The 18,018-nt window shown below is 40.9% G+C and overlaps 3 protein-coding genes across 3 annotated transcripts in view; 2 read left to right on the top strand and 1 right to left on the bottom strand.

Annotated features, from left to right (window-relative positions):
* LOC134618921 (prickle-like protein 2) overlaps positions 1 to 3,018 on the top strand; it is a 37,328-nt gene extending 34,310 nt beyond the window's left edge. The window contains exons 8-9 of the mRNA XM_063464541.1: positions 86 to 887; positions 980 to 3,018. Of these exons, the coding sequence (XP_063320611.1) occupies positions 86 to 887; positions 980 to 1,923 (1,746 nt within the window). The 3' untranslated portion in view covers positions 1,924 to 3,018. The remainder of the gene's footprint in view (positions 1 to 85; positions 888 to 979) is intronic.
* Positions 3,019 to 5,966: 2,948 nt separating this feature from the next.
* LOC134618848 (periphilin-1) lies at positions 5,967 to 12,534 on the bottom strand. The gene is made up of 7 exons (XM_063464433.1): positions 12,188 to 12,534; positions 11,321 to 11,404; positions 11,122 to 11,225; positions 10,807 to 11,024; positions 8,975 to 9,033; positions 7,195 to 7,338; positions 5,967 to 6,429 (listed from the first exon to the last, which is right to left on the bottom strand). Exons 1-7 carry the CDS (start codon positions 12,224 to 12,226, stop codon positions 6,247 to 6,249), a joined length of 831 nt encoding a protein of 276 aa, XP_063320503.1. The 5' UTR covers positions 12,227 to 12,534; the 3' UTR covers positions 5,967 to 6,246.
* Positions 12,535 to 14,008: 1,474 nt separating this feature from the next.
* Positions 14,009 to 17,895, top strand: LOC134619138 (receptor-type tyrosine-protein phosphatase V-like). Its single transcript, XM_063464892.1, has 11 exons — positions 14,009 to 14,116; positions 14,525 to 14,603; positions 14,942 to 15,041; positions 15,125 to 15,215; positions 15,306 to 15,382; positions 15,471 to 15,605; positions 16,216 to 16,338; positions 16,463 to 16,623; positions 16,742 to 16,877; positions 17,280 to 17,341; positions 17,416 to 17,895. Exons 2-11 carry the CDS (start codon positions 14,599 to 14,601, stop codon positions 17,648 to 17,650), a joined length of 1,125 nt encoding a protein of 374 aa, XP_063320962.1. The 5' UTR covers positions 14,009 to 14,116; positions 14,525 to 14,598; the 3' UTR covers positions 17,651 to 17,895.
* Positions 17,896 to 18,018: the final 123 nt, after the last annotated feature.

Genomic DNA, 18,018 nt, shown 5'->3' with positions numbered 1-18,018 from the left:
TATGTATATACCCGTTGTTAATTAGTATACATTTTAAAGAGTTTTCTAGTTATTCACATATATATTTTTTATTTTAACAATTAAGGATCCCGAGGAGTCTGACTCCTCAGACTCTGCCTTCCAAAGTGCTCGCTCACGTGAGTCCCGCCACAGCACCAAGATCGGAAAGAAGGAGCGCAGGAATGCTGAGCAGGATAGGCGAAACACCGAACCCCGCCAGTCAGCTCCTCCGTCGATGCCCGACCGTCTCTCTGCTGATATGGATCCCCTCTCTGGTCAGATGGATCGCTTAAGCCTGACTTCTAGTCAGACTCCAAGCAGGACACCTAACCGCACCCCTAGCCGCACTCCGAGTCGAGCCCCAAGCCTTAACCAGGTGTGGATGAGCCGAGATGACCCCTACATCCCTCCTTCCTATGAAGGCCCTCAGCGGGATCCCTCCCCTGGCCCTACACCCATTCATCTGCTGGGTCAGTGTAATGCTAGGCAAGGTTACAATCCCAATGCGAATGCTCATCCACCAGCCCAGAGTCCTGCCAATCCAGGAAAGAGGCCTGATTCCTGGGGAAAGGAGCAAGGGAATGCCAAGAGGACCCCTATGGCTGCCCTGAGAGGCTACTCCTTTAATGAAAACTGGATGCACCACAGCCAGGATGAGTTCAGACCCAACAAGCTGCGCACCCAGATGAGCTTCAATGAGATGTCTAGCCAGAATCAGGGTTTCTCTGACAAGAGAAGTATCAGTCTGCATGGATTCCAGAGAAATGGAAGACCCCCACTGACCAGGAGGAACCCTATCAATGCCATGAGCTTTAACGAGCCCCTCACTCCTCTAGAACAGACCCCTCATGGATCCATGGACTCCCTAACTATGTCTAATGCTACAGGTATGGGGTTAAAAAGCCTAAAGTTAAGGTCATTTATATGAGATTATATAAAAAAATGACATTTGATTTTTTATTTTTTCTTGTTGTAACAGGTAACTCTCTAGATGGAGTCAGCAAGCGTCAGGAGCATCTGTCAAGGTTTTCCATGCCTGACCTGAGTAAGGATTCAGGTGTAAATGTGTCTGAAAAGAGCAACATGGGTACCCTCAGCTCCTCAGTCCAGTTCCACAGCACAGAATCGCTGTCCTCCTCCCGCCCATACAACAACAACAACATGTACACTCCTCTGAGAGTCGGCTACCCACTGCAGTACTGGGATGGCCCACAACCGCTCGGTTTTGATGGTCGTGTCGGGGTGATGGGCAGCAGTGGGAATCTGCGGATGGCTCCCATGAGTGACAGAATGCCCCGCCGAAGCTTAAGCGGGCAGGAATCTGTGTCCCAGAACCAGCAGCCACAACCCAGACGCCGCAAACACCATCGTGGGAACAACGGCCAGCACCGCAGTGGCCGCCACCACAAACGCTCTCGCCGCTCTCGCTCTGACAACGCCTTGCACCTGGTGGCAGACCGGCCTGCTCAAATGATGGAGCCGCCATACCGTCGCGTTCAGGAGGATTATGATCGCTTCCCCTCTGGTCATGCTGCACGGGAGTTGTTCGGGCTGGACCCGGGCGGGTACAGGCAGCAGCTTCACCGGCCCTGTCCCCGCACCACTTCTGATCTTACCCTGCAGAATGCTGGCTGGCAACCTGTCGGCCTGGGCGGGCCATGCTGGGGCGATGGGTACATGGAGGCTGCTGACCCCTGGTGCTCTAGCTGCTCCTCTTCCTCCGAGTCTGAGGAAGAAGAGGCTTATTTTATGGGAGAACCAATCCCTCGGCCCGTGCAGCTGTGCTACATCAATAACGAGGAGCGACGCCATCGCTACAGTCCCTCTGGGATAGGTGGCCATCACGGACCTCTTCACGGACCGATTCATGGCCAGCTGCACACCCGCCAGAGGAGGAAGAGCAAAAACTGCATCATTTCGTAGATATAGAGCAAGGAGTTGGGGAGGGATGAGCAGGAGAGTGAAAGATATAAGAGAGAAAGGTAAGGAGACGGTGTAAAGCAGCAGAGATGGTGGAACAGAGGGAGTGGGAAGGTGAGAGTGAGACAGCTGAAAGTGAGAGTGAATAGAGAGTTTCTGTGTATGTGTGTGAGTGTGTGCTTTTGTGTGTGAGTGGTGGGGTTGAAGAGGGAAAAAAAGGCCTATTTTTTGTGCTTGTGAGCTTACACAACTCTACACCATGTAGTGTTTGTGTACACCTACACAGAATGATCTAATCCTAAGAGGAAGCTCAGCTGGCTTACACAACAGGAGTGTTTACGCTGATGGAGATCAACTGATGGTACCAGGAAGCACTGAAGAATTTGACAACTACATAAACTGTGGTCAAGGTAAAATAACATGACATGTGTGCGTGTCTGTGCGTGAACCCCATGTTACAGAGAGATTGAACTATTCCAGCTGGAAAAGGCCAGTGGTCAAACTACAGTGATATGACTGTTCACGTCGCCGCTCAGTGATCCAAGCCCTGGGCAGTAAACTTATTCTGTGTGGACAAACGAGAAATTGTATTGGGATAGTGCAAGCTACGTGCTAGATTCCAAGCTGTGTCATTGTTTACCTCAGTGGAATCCAAATGCTGCTGGAATATAGTGTTGGCTCGCTAGCCCCGTTATCACCTTGTACAAATAGTCTTTTAAACCTTGTGCTCTGCATAGCCGGCTCTCCATTGCTTCACCAAGGACAGAGCGCCAGACAGCCTCTGCTCCTTGACCATTCAGGCACAGTAACGTCAGGTATGGTCCCGTTTTCTCTTCTGCAACATGCTTTGTTTTGTTTTTTTTGAGAGTTACCTATAGTTGATTAATACTACTACTAATAACACTAACAATAATAATGATAACACAAATAATAACTATAAGAATATTAAAGAATAATACCTACTAGATGTATATATAGTAATAAACTTTAATAATGGATGTAGTAATGTAAATGTCCTGTACATATGGTCTTAAATATTTATATATTTTGTAACTAAAGAACCATTATTTGTATAACATGATGTAGAGATAGGGAGGCTTGCATGTTAATTTGTTGTTGTTGTCTCATACTGAAAATAAAGTGTATGTCAATGAACAAACAGGAATATTTTTTTTTTTTGGTTAAAGTGGTTTTGAGTTCGGAGGATGTTTCACTAAGTCATTCTACCATTCCTAAAGAAAAAGTAACTTTCCTTGCAAGGAAAGCTCTGCTGAATAAACGTTCCATCAAGTGTCCTCCACAGCAGTGTTACTGTCAGTCAGATAATAACCACCACCAACCAGGACCTTCCCACAAGCCTTTCCACAGCAGGTCAAGTGTTCTGACCCGACAGTCCAGGAGAAGTCTGAGAAATGAGAAGTTCACTGTCTTATTTCTCGCACATCCAACAGGTTAACTACGACAACCGAGCATTCATTTACCTTCTAATATATTCCAGACCTTCAAATGCACCATTATAACCAGTTAATGACTTGAGCTGAGTGGTCATAATGTTTTGGTTCAGTCTACAGTACTGTGCAGTTTGGGGCCTCCCTTCATTTCTCTATATTTTGCTTTCAAGGAGCCAGACTTTCTTTTCATTTTTAAAATGGTATCGAGCAAGAGTTCTCCAAGCTTTCTTAAGGTCTTTTATATATTTTTTTAAATATTGGCTACTTTATCTTCAGTCCAGTTCTTGTACTTGACCATTTTTAGAGGAATGTTTTTCGTTTATTTGTTTGTTAAGCCACTGATCCATGATTCATTCATGACTCGAGCACAAAAGTTTGACTTTCAAGCATCTTAGAACTGTAGAAAATCTATAAAAAAAAAACGGAGTGACTCAAGACTTTATATAGAGCAGGACATTTTACAGTTAATCCTTTTACACTAGCGCCTGGGCTGCTCCTGAAAAAAGTTCAGATGTATCTCTTGCATTATTGTGCTGCAGTTTCTTGTCACTGGTCACATTTACATGAATATCAATACTTCAGTGATAATCCAGCCTGAGCCATGTCAGTCTTCGAGTCACAGAGTCAATCAGAGATACTTTGACACTGGTCACTTCAGCAATATAACAAGGGCCAGTTAATAAACAAAAAATTACATTTCTAACATAAAAAGGTCTGAAATTTGGCCTATTAACTACATTAGTTTTTTACAATAGACCTATAAGATTCAGTATATGAATTTTAGTAGCTACAACTATAATTTAGTTGGAAATGGTTTGAATACTTTGATTACATCATATATACAGTCACGATAAAAAGAAAATACATCTTCCTTCAACTCTTAATGTTTTACATAGGTAAATACAACCATGTTATACTGAAACATTGTTTAACAAAACCAAAGTAGTGAAGAAGTAGTCTGTAAAATATAAATTATATCCTCGCTGCTTCCAGTTTAAGCAGGAGCCAGTGCTGCTCATCAAATGCAGCTGATTAGCTGATCATCAGCCAGTGTGATAATCAGTGTGATCGCTTCTATAAAAGCAGACGTTTTGGCAGTTTGCAAGTCTGGAGCATTCAGGTGTGTACACACGGAGAAGGATTTTTAAAAGTGGAAACATTCAAGTGAGTTGCCAGTCTTCCCGCAAGTGAATCTCCCAACAAATTCACTCAAAGATCAGAAAGATGACAACAAACCCAAGACCTACATCTCAGACTCAACGGACCTCAGGTAGCTTGTTAAATATTAAAGTTCATGACAGTACAATTTAATAAAAAATAAATAAATAAAAAAAAAGACTGAACAAGCTTGGCTCATTCAGAAAGGTTGCCAGTAGAAATAGACTTCTTTAAAAAATAAAAAAGGAGAGGCACCAGTTTAGCTCAGAAGCAGGTGACCATATGAGTGCAGCAATGACTGAATGCAACCCCTTGATACATGTCTTCCCCCCACACTCTCTCTCGTCACTGTGCTATTTAGTAAAGGTTAAAAAGTAATTTAAAGAAATCTAAGCTCTAGATTTGTAAAGTTGCATGTGAACAAACCACAAGACCTGTGGAACAAATGACCAAGACCAAAGTGAAGATGGTTAGCCAAAATGCACAGCACCATACTTGAAAATCAAATGCAGCGTATCACCTTTGAGGCACAGAGATGGAGGGGTGATGATTTGAGCTTGTTTTGCAGCCACATGATGTGGGAACCTTGCAGTCACTGAGTCCACCATGAACTCATGCAATACCAAAGTACTCTAGAGTCAAATGTGAGACCATCTGTCTGACAGCAAAAGATTGCTCCAACTTTGGTGATGCAACAAGACAATGATCTAACCTGATTGAAATACTCTGGTGGGACATTAAGAGAGCTGCACATAAACAACAGCCCTCAAACCTTAATCAGCTGAAGCAACCCTATAAAGAAGAGTGGGACAAAAAATTTTCATGACAACATAAGAGACTGAATAAAGTCACAGAGAAAAGGATTCAGATTATTGTTAATAAAGTTGGTTGTACACACTACTGAATTACATGGTACACACAGGTTTTCGCTCACCGCTTCTGGATTCTGGGTTAATTTTTGTTAAATAAATAATAACATGGTTTATTATGTCATGTGTTATTTTTCTGAGGTTAAATTTAAATAATTTTAGAAACTGGTAAGGACTAGGTGGCGCTTCCCCCCCCCCCCCCCCCCCCTTTTCTTTTTTTATTATTATGTCCTGATATGTAAAACCTTAGAACTGAACGAGGGTCTATTTTCTTTTTCACACATCCATAGCTTGAACCTCTTCACACAATTTAGTACACCAAACAATGGTCGGCAGAGGGGGCGTGATTCAGGCTGTAAGACGAGCAACACTGGTCTATATCAAATATCGCAGATTCTACAGGTGTTAAAACCATAAACAATAGTGTGTGGCCTAGTCACCTACTGACCCATTAATGTATTTCCTGCTGTGACCTGAATTGATCTATATAGCCATGAACACATCACTGAACATATTTTTGGACCACATAATGTTTAAAATGCTGTAAACAAAGTTTATTGCAAGCAAAAATAAATTATGTCAAAATATATTTCAGTCTATATGAGACCTTTTAAAGCAATACAACCAGTGCATCGTCATCATCACCAGCACATTTTCAAAATAACAAGCATAATTAAAACATTTTTACCAGTGTTCAGAATTACACTGCAGACAGAGGGGAATATTATCCAAGAAGCAGACAGCAATGCACAAGATTATTACAAATAAGAAAACAAAAGCAGCAATAAATCAAATCAAGTTCTCAGCACTTTAAAAGACTAAGAACACAGGCAGCATGGCGTGTCTGATCAGCGTGACAGCTCCCTGGAGTCGTAGTCCTCGATAAATTTCTCCATTGCTTCTACGCAGCGTTTGCCGATGTCCCGGAGGTTCTCCTGCAAAGAGGACTGGATGGGACGCTCCAGAGATGGATCCTTTTCAATCAGCATCTTTACTACAAAGCCAAACATTTCACACTCCTGATAGTACACCTGAAAGACAAATGCAATCATGGTTTTAGGACAAAGAGGGGGACAAAGTGGGATTGTTGGAGGAAAGGAAGAGTGCATTTTCAATTACACTGAATGGATTACTCCACCGAAATGCTCGCACGCTGACCGCTCATAATTTATATGTGCGCACACATGTGTGTACAGAGTTCTGTGGACATTTTTGCATCAGCTACCTGTTGCCAGACTGTTTTCTTCTTGCAGTGCCTCTATAATCCTGCAACCATGGAGATATGAAAAGCAAGAGGCCATCTTTTCCGTCAAGTGGGTGGAAGCACACGTACACTCTCTCACACAAACACAGATAAGCAGAACCTCAAGTGATGTCTGTCACATTGAAGGCGGCATTAAAGCACGTTGCCTGTGATACAGGTGAGCCAGCCTCACTTTACATTGAGGATCAATTAGAGAAATAAAAATAAGAATAACAAGAAAGAATAACACCATCTATCATGTAAAATAGTGAATAAAACCTTCTTTGTCAGGCCTGGCAAAGAGAAGCCAGTAATGAGACTCATGTTGCCTCTGGCTCTGCATTTCAAATCTAATGTTTATACTACAACAAACAAATCTTTTTTCCTTGTCTCACGTCTCCTGGCGCTTTCCTCAGATCTTCCCTCCGTCACTCTCGCTCTAATCCCGGCTTTTCTTATCTTTACTTTTCTGTTTATAGCTACCCCTTTTCCCAACACGTGTATGTGCGTGTGAATGTGCATGTGTGTGTGAGTGTAATGACACCCCATCCACCTCATCTATCTCTTTCCTCTTCTGTTGGATGGCTCTGTCTCGTGCCGCCGTCTGGCTCACAGTTGAAGGGAGCTCCCTCTCTCCGCTTCGTTCTTTGCTTTTTGTCCCCTTGTGATCTCTCTCCCTGCTTTGATTCCTGTCGCTCTGATGAATCAGAAATTTAAAAAAAAAAAAAAAAAAAAAAAAAAAAAAAGGAGAAAGAAAGAAAGAAAGCAAAGGGGAAAAAACAAGAAAATTAGAGGCAGCAGTTGGGCTGTAGTATTCAGATAGTTAGCCAATGACATGGAAGCAAACACTGATGATGAATGAGCTGCTTATGACCGGTAGATAACTAAAGCGTAGCGCCACATGTTAACTTTTAACACAGAGGCAAGCAAATTCTTCATTTGTCAACTCTTCTGACTGAGTTCAGGGGCAGTAATACACAACAAAGAAGTGCGGTTCAGTAATGGCCACACTTGTACTCACAATTAAACAACCCGCAGAAAAAGATGCAGTGAAGAGCAAAACTTCAAGTGACTGTTGAGTAACTTTTTAAATGTCGCTTTAAAAGGTCCCTCCGGTGATGCCCAGCTCTTCTTCCCCACCCAACCCCAAAAAATACATAAAAGACAATATAATGATAGAAACTCAATCATAACAAGTGTATATGGCTTTTTACTTAATTAGCTGTTAACATGAATTTAAAAAAGAATCTAAAAAGAAACTTGCACTAGAGAGAGAACAGTCTCTAACGGGAAGACTTACAAAGTGGTGACCCCAAACTACAGGTCTATAAACACCAACATTTCCACCTCTTCCCTTTTCACTTCAACTTCACTGCAGCAGCAACCAGCTATGATTCATCATGTGCTGCTCTGCTCCATGCTGTGCTTAGGTCAGCCAAGAGATTTATGCGACTATTTGATTTCAGGCCTTTCTGCAGCACCTGGGCTTTCTGCATTTGAGTCTACGCCCTGAGCTCACGTTGGATGAGCAAACAAACACACCATCTACCTGGACACCCACATGTTACTACTTTAATTGATCGATAAACAGGGGCAGGGGGGAATCTTGCTCTTTACTTCGAAAATGTGCATTTTTCAGCTCTTTCTGGCATTGTAGAGCAGGAGATTAATGAGGAAAACGGTGTGCAGATAATATGACGATGAAAAGAGCTGCAAGTGGAAGCCCTTATTTGCAACAAACACAAATCAAAGATTCACACTATGGCTTAATCTATTGATTCTTTTTTTAGATCATTATTATCAACTAAGCTGCCAGTTTTGACTGCAATAACTCAATCGACATACAAAACTTTAAAAAACTGAATAGCAAGCTCTTCACAATGTAAAACAAGACAAGTAAACACTTTTAAATACTAATTTTTGTCTCAAAAAATACTCCCAAACTTATAACAAAGTTAAATGTATAAGTAATATTCTCACATTTGAGACCGTGGTAGCAACAGTTATTTCACATTATCCGTCCAGTTGCTAATTAATTGTCTTTAGAAAGACAAATTAAGTAAGTGCGGCAATAGTTATTAATAAAACATTCATTTTCATGCCAGTCTCTGTGGTCATATATATATATATATATATAAATAAAAGAAAAGCCCTCATAAACCACATTTCAATAACTCTGACTGTGCCACCCAACACTGCACTAATATTTTTGCCAATTATAATAGAAGAAAATGATGTGATTTTCAAGGAATGGGTGAAACGATATTAGTGTATTTTTTGACACTTCATAATAAAATTGGGAAGCAGAGCACCATTCTTGCAGGTGAACTTACAGTGAACTGCATGTCCTTGTCTCTGCTGGAGGAGGACCTTGAAGCGAAAGGTCTAGTAGCTGGAAAAACAGAGAAAACACGAGGTCAACACAGAACAGAAGGGGGAAAAAAAATTGTATGTCCACTATCTTATACCAAATCGGGGTCCCTTTTTTTCCTATTCCCAGAGTACCCTATCTTTTAGTCGTCATTTACGCTATTCTTATGCCTCCTTCTGCTTTGTTTTGGGTTTTTTTGTTCTAAGTATCAGGATCTGGAATCAGAGAAAGTTTTGGCAGAATCTGCTGACATTTATGTGATTTTGGACTGCATTGTTTGGCTGCAGCATCCCTATGTGAGGCAATAGCTTTGTCATGGCTCATTATATACCGCTGGCTAGTCGCTCCCTCTCTTTTTTCCTCTCTCTCGCACTCATATATACACACAAATCAGCGATGAGTCACCATCATCGCACCATCACTCAGGCGCGCACACACACACACTAAAAAAAAAAAAAAAAACCTGTTCAGTATTCACACATACACAAACACACACCTCCACAGTGCTGCAGTGTGCGCGCAGATACAGTGCCTGCGTGCAAAATAAAAACATACAGTAGCTCACCCATTAAACAGAAACAAAGCATACCGCTTTATTCTAACAACAAAACAGGAAACGTGGACTTCACAGTTAGTGTTAAAACTGAGCGGAACATGACCACAAGATATTTTAAACCTCTACCGCTTACTTCCTATTTTACAAAATGATGAAGTAAGTAATTAATCTGTTCTATCTGACTAACTAAATCACATAGTTACACTGTCAGCAGGCCATATGACATAATCCATCTATTGAGTCCAATAAAAGCTCCTTAGTTATCAGCATTATGTAACATTGGTTTGTTGCTACCAGAGTGTGACTACCTACCAACCAGCAGATACACAATGAGCAAATGCCCTCCAAATATTTGTAAGGCAAAGTGCTTCTGAATATGTGCGTCTGCCTCTGCTTGCCTATACTGCCACCCAGTGGTTATTTTATAGTGCAAAGAGGGACGTGTACAGCTTGTGCAGTACACTGTGGATTATGTGTGAACATGATAAGAAATCCAGGAGGTGAAGGCAATGACAGTGACATCTTTTTCATGTTTACAGTGCTTAATTTTTCGTTGTGTCAGTGGGTTATTTGTTTCATCGAGTGGTTTGTGGTGTTTTTCTAGCTCTGTCATGCGCCTGACCACTATTTACAAGTACAAACGAGCCTGTTCTTCCACTGATGGTGCTGAAAATAAATGGCGTGGCCATAAAGAATGCTGACATAAAGATATCTGATTGCTGAACATCATATTCCTGAACTACTGCGATTTTCCACTTGACTACAAGAATTTTGTCCAAATTAGCCACAGTATCTCCTAATAAATCCATACAGCTTAACACCATGTGGTTTATAATATTTCAAACATGATTGTTTGGACATTAAATAGTAATGACTTCAGACTTTCATAGCTTGCACTGTATTTTAACATCAGCGTTTTTTTAATGCACACCTTCTGATAGTCACAAACTAAAGTTTAAAGATGTAAAAAAATGCTTTTGTTTAAGATTTCCATCATATGGAAATCAAGCAAGAAGAATATTGGAAGCTGAATTATTAATAACAGTTGAATTTGTTCCACACCAAAGTCTTTAAGACATGTCTTTATGGGCCTCACATAAATTTTTTATGACCTTCACATGTAACAAACACCTTGCAAGTCCTGACTTTGTCTGTGTAAATGTTTAAATAAAACAAAGGGAGTGTGTTTGTGTGCTATAACCGTCTGTATTAACACAGACCTCTTCTGTAGAACTTACTGTTTTCTTGCTTTGGAGATGAGCTTCCTTCAGTGCTCTCTCTCTGCTCGTACTTCTCCTTCTCCCGCTCCTTCAGTCTGACCCTTTCCCTCAGTGGAATGTGGTGAAGTTTAGAATGGAAGTGATCTCTCCGGTGGACGTAAGCCCGGTGGCTCATGTGGTGGTGCCGCTGGGTGCCAAAGCCGGCTTTGTGGAATGCATGGTCATCCCTTGTAAAACTGCATCATTTAGGGAGTTAAAAAAAGATGTCAGAGCAGTCAAAATTATTCTCAGGCTAGGTATCAGTACTCCCAGTTCCCACCTAGGCATTCTTACCGAGGCTTGTAGAACCGCCCTGCAAACTTTGGTTTGTAAGAAGTGGACAACCATGCCCTCGGTCTGGATGGACTTCGCACTCTTCTGATCGCCCTCTTCTCATCCTGAATTGACAGGGGTTACCCAAGTCATCACAATCTGGTGTTTTACAAGAATAATCTATAAAGTTTTTGGGGGGGTTTTATTAAACAGGATGTACCTTAGCCGGAGACACAGTGTTGTCGGCAGCCCTCTTGACAGTGGAGTCATCACTGTGTTCCTTGTACCGCTGTGACACTGACCCCTGAAGACAGCATCACAATTAATCACAGTTATAAGGGTATTACAGAAAAGTAGGACATGATTTTATAAGAGATGAATCAGTCTGGGAAATAATAAATTCCTAAATATTTGACATTTAAGCTTCTTATATTTGCAGCATTTTAACTAAAATTAAATCTATATACTAAAATGAGATTGACTTGACTAAATTTTCTAAGTGGACAAACAAGTTGATTATAATAATTATTATTATTAGTGACAAACGTACTTATGCCACTCCCTAAGAAGAAGTAATAGTAATGGATTAAGTATCTCCACGCGGAGCTTTAAACACAATGTCATCTATACGGAACACTTTCGATTTCGTTTTTGGAGTTCTGGGATCAGGACAGGAAAACCTTGCTATACCACATTCAATCAAAAGCATAACATTTCACACATTTAAGGGGGGGAAAGACTCCCGTAGGTGAAATAAAATATTGACGCTTATTTGTATCACTGACTTTCTGGAAAATAAACAAGATTTTAAATAGATAAAGCATTCTACCCATTAGTGCCCCCTGTGCTTACAAACGAGTCTTCCTTCCTGTTATATTTGGAGTGTTTCAGATATCGCAGCAGTACTGTTTGTCATTTCCTGACATTTTGATTCCTTAATCCTTATTGTAAATGATTGGAAATACAAAAAAAGGAAAGGTCAGTCGAGTGTACGACACTCAAAGCATGCGCACAAGGAGTGCATTTTGACAGCTTACAGTTTGTAACTCATAATTCCGAGGGGCTTTTGCACGTTTGTTTCTTTTACCTTGCTTTCCTGTGTGGTTTGGGGTCGTGCTTGATCCATTTCTGCCCCTCTGCAGAGTCTGGCTTATCTTTATGAATGACACGCGGACTTTTATTTCTCTTTGAGTCCAACAAACCAGGAAGCGGCGTCTGAGCTCTCAAATTAATCCCGAGTGTCCATCTGTAAAGTGAACCTTTTGCATTTCCAGCTCTCGCACGCTGTGAGAGCTGGCCTGCAGCTGGTAAAAAGGGTTTAGCGTGCAGTTACTTATTTCACATTGTCCACAAATATCCTGCGTGCCTATAGTTCATCGCGCTCGAAAAAGCGCAACATGTTTTCACTTCCTTTTTGTAAAATGACCCAATCAGGTTGAGCCTGCGGTCGCACAGGCTTATCAAAAACAGCAGAAAAAAAGAGAAAGAAAATCGGGCGTTTCTCCTGAAACCACGCAGGCGCAGTCCACGTATTATCTGCATGTGAACGACTCTGAACCCTTTAGATTATCAGGATTTACAAACTGATAAATGATAAGGTGTGGTCTGACACACACAAATAGTTGTAATGAAAAAAAAAAAGAGTCAGTAACAGTAACCATTTCCTGCCTCACTGTTTTTAGGGGCTGTTCACATCTGTACTGACAACTTTTTCATAGTAATGAAAATGAAATTTGATGTGTGGAATGAAGAAGTATAAGTAAAAGCTGCAGCTTTTTTCCAGTTTTGTGCAGTTCTACATGCACAAAGCTGGAAAAAGCTGCAGCTGTATTTCTAAAGGCGCAGGTGTTCATAAGTCCACAAAAAGACAAACTGGCTACAAATGAAGGACCTTCGGGAATGTTGCTGCTCTACCTTTGTGTGGATATTCTGCAAAGATCACACTAAGAAAAAAATAATCCTTGCAGTGCAAGTAGAGCCTATGCTGGGTGTCATAATGCAGGAGGCAGTATACACCCTAAACAAGTCACAAGTCCATCTGAGCAAACTGCTGAACTCTGTGTTTAGTGTTCACCATAAAAACAAAAATAAAGGAAACCACTCTGCCTGAAAAGAACAAAATATATACCATTATCCCAATTTAGCAAAAGACCATCTGGATGATCTGCAACCCTTCTGGGAAAGTGTGGACAGAACGATGAGACAAAAGTTTTTGGGTATATGCACAGCACTGTGTTTGGAGTAAAACAGAGACATGTTCACAGATCAGCACCTAACCCTTCTCCCAGCAGTGAAGCATGACTGAGGGAATATCATAGTTTGAGGCTGTTTTGCTACCTCAGAGCCCTTTGCACTCAGAGAGTGAACAAAGTACTCAAAATCAGCATAGTAGTTCACGACCTTAAGCTTAGGACAGACTGGGCAATGGGACAAGCATTTAAACTACAGAACACAAGTAGAATGTTTGAAATAAGCCAGCCAAGATATCCCAGAAATAGTGATAAACTGAAATGTAAGTCTCATAAGCAGTGTCACGTCAAATCTGATTGAGATTATTGCTGACGTTCTAAAAGTTAGCCTACTAAATTTTACACGTCATATTTCAAGCTTGCACTAGAAACTCCCTATCTACCTACTTACCTCCCTCCCTCCCTACCTACCTCACTACCTACCTATCTACCTGCCTGTAGATTTGTACTAAGAAGATTACGTTTAGAGGTTTACTAGAAGTGAGAACATTTTGTCTCTCAGGTACAAGGAATTTTATGATGTATTCAAAGAATCGCTGCGGTATACTGACATCCTTCCTCTGAAATTTAGTGTTCCTCTCTCCACCCACTGTCTCCACCCATCCCACTTCTTCCTGCCTGAAGAGAAAGAGGGACAGAGACGGACAGAGGGAACATAATTAAAAGCAGACACCTTTAAGATGCCTTGGAGAATTGTAGTATTTTACTCTTTTTCTTCAGCGGACCGTGGCAGACTTAAAACATTTATCCGAGGCCCATTTACAAAGGTAAGCCTGAAAAAAAAACCACACGACACTAAAGCTTCTGGGACTGTGTTTTGTGCTTCTGCTGTTGGGTGTTTGGGGTTGACAACTTGTTGGAGCAGGTTTTTCTTCTTGTCAGGTGAGTAATACTAATTGCTCAGTGTGAATGCTGGGCTGTGCTCAACACGCCAGCACGGCCTTTTGTCTTGTGGCAATAGGAAGAGAGGCTTTTTGTACGAAATTAATAATTTGTGAAACAGTAAAACTGTTTCCTGGTGTCAGCTGTCTATCTTGCGAAGGTACAATTAGTTTTAGTGGATGAGGTGGGAGGAGAGGGGGAAACAAAGGGTAAACAGTGTTGACTGCTTTCAGTTTTTAAAATTCCCTGGTTTTAATTTATCTTGTTTTTTTTCCCTTTGGTGTCTATTACAGGATCAAAACTAGAGACATCTTGCTGACATTGACACTCAAGTTTCTTTTTAAAGTGCGGGATTTCCTGAAAAGACATGAGGTAAGGATATAAAGAGTGCTTATAGGATCATGAGAATATCAGCTGAGAGACTATACTTGACGATGTTGTACATTTTTCTAATCTAATACATGGCAAAAAAGAAAAATACTACATTCCACTCCTGTCTGTGACATTTTAAAGAATGTGTACATTGTGAATTTAAGTAAAGTATGTTTACAGGGAGCATTTTCCTCACATGTTAATGTTTACAACAGCTGGTCAGCTGTTCTATCATGACTATAGGAGAATGACAAAAAAAGAAAGGTTAACTGTTAGTTACACAGTGATAACTTATTTTTAGTTTTTCCTTTTTAAAAAAATCCAGTTGTCTTTTACAGGGTGCAAACTTTCCCAAGAGCGCAGATTTTGCAGGAGTTTAATTTGCAGTGCCAGGCATTGGCTGCTAATAACTACAGAGGCTTTAAACAGGAGTTTGAGGTAACTCTTAAGTTTAAAGCTTGAAATGCAAACAGATTTATGATTGTGCTTTCATGCATGTTAATGTCTGTGGGTCCATGCAGGAGCTCAATGAAGTTGGAAAAGATCTCCCCACCAGGGCTGGGGACTCTGAGGTCAACAGGGAAAAGAACAGATACCCATTCATTTTACCCTGTAAGTGCAATGCCTCTTGTAATACAAAGAATAACAAGTATGTGTAGCAACATTTCAAACTTTTGTCTGTTTTTCCACATCTGGTTGTAGATGATCACTGTCGGGTCAGGCTCTCTGTTCAAAACTCCTATCCACACACCGACTACATCAATGCAAACTTTGTGCCTGTAAGATCTAATTTACTTCCTCAACTTCAATCACTTCTTCCTACCTACATCTGTCTGCACCTGTTGTTAAATGTGTGCCTGCATTCAGGGTGGAGGATCAGAAAGAGACTTCATTTGCACCCAGGGTCCTTTGCCCAACACCATAGCTGACTTCTGGAGGATGGTGTGGGAGCAAAACGTCAGGATTGTTGTCATGGTGACAGCTCTGAAACACAAGGATATAGTGAGAGACACTTACTCATTTTGTGTGTGTGTGTGTGTGTGTGTGTGTGTGTGTGTGTGTGTGTGTGTGTGTGTGAAGCTTCTTTTATTGTTACATTAGAACTTCAAAAACAAAAACAAACTATTTATTTATTTATTTCTTGAATAAATAAATAAATGGTATATAAAGACTAAAAAGATAAATTATTTTTGTAGGCAATTTATTTATGACATTCAGTGTTGTATGCCAAATTATTTAATTAAAACAAAGTGAAAATAAACCATGTATAACTTTAAAATTAAATCGATTAATGTTTATCTATATAATTTTTTAAATATGCTCAGACTTTTACCTATGTTGCAAAGAAGAATGACCCAAACTTACATATAAATCAGTGCACTGTTTTAGCTAAAAGTACATTAAATATTCAGTAAATGGAAAAGTATGTGGACCACAGGATTAATGGCATTAGTGGCAGATAATATGACGTCCAGTCTATAATATAATTAGACTGATGGTTGGAGCTGATCAATTAATGCAGGTAACCTGGTTATTCTAGAGGATTCACATTTACTTACATAGATATTGAGGACATTTGCTCTAAACTTATCAATTCATTCTTTGTGTGCAGGTTTTCTGTGACAAGTACTGGCCACTGAACCCAGGGACAGTTTACCATGGACTCATCCAAGTCACAACAGTGACTCGCAAACAAGGGCCAGATTATTTTATCACCACCATTAACCTCCGACATGTAAGTGAAAGACGCATTCATTATGCTCTGTGCCCTCTTTAACCTGCCGCAGCGTACTCCTGTGTGCATTGACCATACCTGTAATCCATCAAAGAGATAAACGCTTATGATGTTTGTGTTTCAGAGAGACTGTCCAACAGACAGGATAATCACACACTATTACTACCCCTCCTGGCCTGACAGGGGAGTCCCTAAGAGCCCATCCTCTCTCTGCGTCTTCAGTGAGCATGTGCGGCAGCATTTGGAAACCATTCCTCGTCTGGGACCAGCTGTGGTGCACTGCAGGTGTGACCTCTAACTTTAATCCCATCGCCTTGTCAGAAAAACAATGTCTTTGTCAGTATTGTTCCTGTCGTTTATAATGAATTATCAGTCAAATGGTGAATTGCTTTTGTGATTTCAGTGCAGGTATTGGCCGGACAGGAACATTTGTAACACTGCTCTGGCTGCAACAACTGTGTGCGAGGGGTATCCGGCCTGACATCAAGGCTGCTGTGCAGGACCTTCGTCTGCATCGAATGTGGATGGTCCAGACTCTGGTCAGTCCTTCTTTTCATATTTTATAAACTGATCAGATATTCTGTCTTTTAGATCTTGATCTGAAAATGAAAGCTACGCCAGATTAAATTGATTAATGTCTGGCTTTGTATTCCAATGTGGTTAAAATATAAAGTAAAGTACAAGTACAGCCAAACTGCAGCTAAACGAAGTACTTTCTGTACGCCCCACATCTGCTCACCCGTACAAGGTCATCAAACATAAGAAATCTAATGTCATAGATTATTAATATTAAATTAATCTTGATATGTAATGAGGCATTGCAAGTATTAAAATACATACTTGTATTTATTACTAATCTGCACATTTTGTGCACTTTTGAGTCATGCCAAACATAAGGATGAGCATCCACATAATTTTCCCATTGTCCTGTGTCTATTCAGGAGCAGTACGTGTTTGTTCATCAGTGTCTGTTACACTGGCTCAGTGGAGGAACCTCAGCATGGTGAGAATGGTGGAAGTGTATCATTTATCTCTGTATTGTATTGCGACTTCTAACTGGGAACTTGCTGTTCATAGGAGCTCACAGATCCAGAGAGCCAGTTTAAACGCCAACAACGGCATCCAGGATCGGCCTAAGAGCTCCTCAGCACAGAGAGCGCGATCGGGGAGGAGCCACCGTCACCAACCCCGACAAAAACCTGCAGCTGACCCACCACAGAACACAATGCAGCAGATTTTAAACCCGGGCAACCTACTGAGGAGATTACTTCCTTCCTCTTCACTGCTGAATCCAGCCACACACTTCAACTGAACAGACATGCTGGAAGATGTATATATGTAAAGAAAGACTGCATAAAAATTTTTGCCATCATACATTAGCTCAGACAGAAGGACATGACGCGTATACTGTATGCGGTCGGGCCCTGCAGGCAGAAAACTGGCCTGACAACATGCAGATAAAAGAAAGAGCAGCTTGTATCGTCAGTAGAAGAGAATGAATTCAAGGAAAAAGAAATCAGGTCAAACCTGTTACCCTACCTATCCTGGCAAAAAATATTGAGGCTGGTACCTGTATATACTGGCACATACTTCATGTTACTGACAAAATATTTCATGTTAGCACAGCATGTCTTTCTATCTCATTTTTAAAGTTTTTATTTTTATTGTGACTACTGATAA

The sequence above is a fragment of the Pelmatolapia mariae genome, linkage group LG20, assembly GCF_036321145.2.
Source record: "Pelmatolapia mariae isolate MD_Pm_ZW linkage group LG20, Pm_UMD_F_2, whole genome shotgun sequence".
NCBI classification, from domain to species: domain Eukaryota; kingdom Metazoa; phylum Chordata; class Actinopteri; order Cichliformes; family Cichlidae; genus Pelmatolapia; species Pelmatolapia mariae.
The sequence above is the reverse complement of the archived record's forward strand: the minus strand, read 5'-3'. Positions and strand labels throughout refer to the sequence as shown.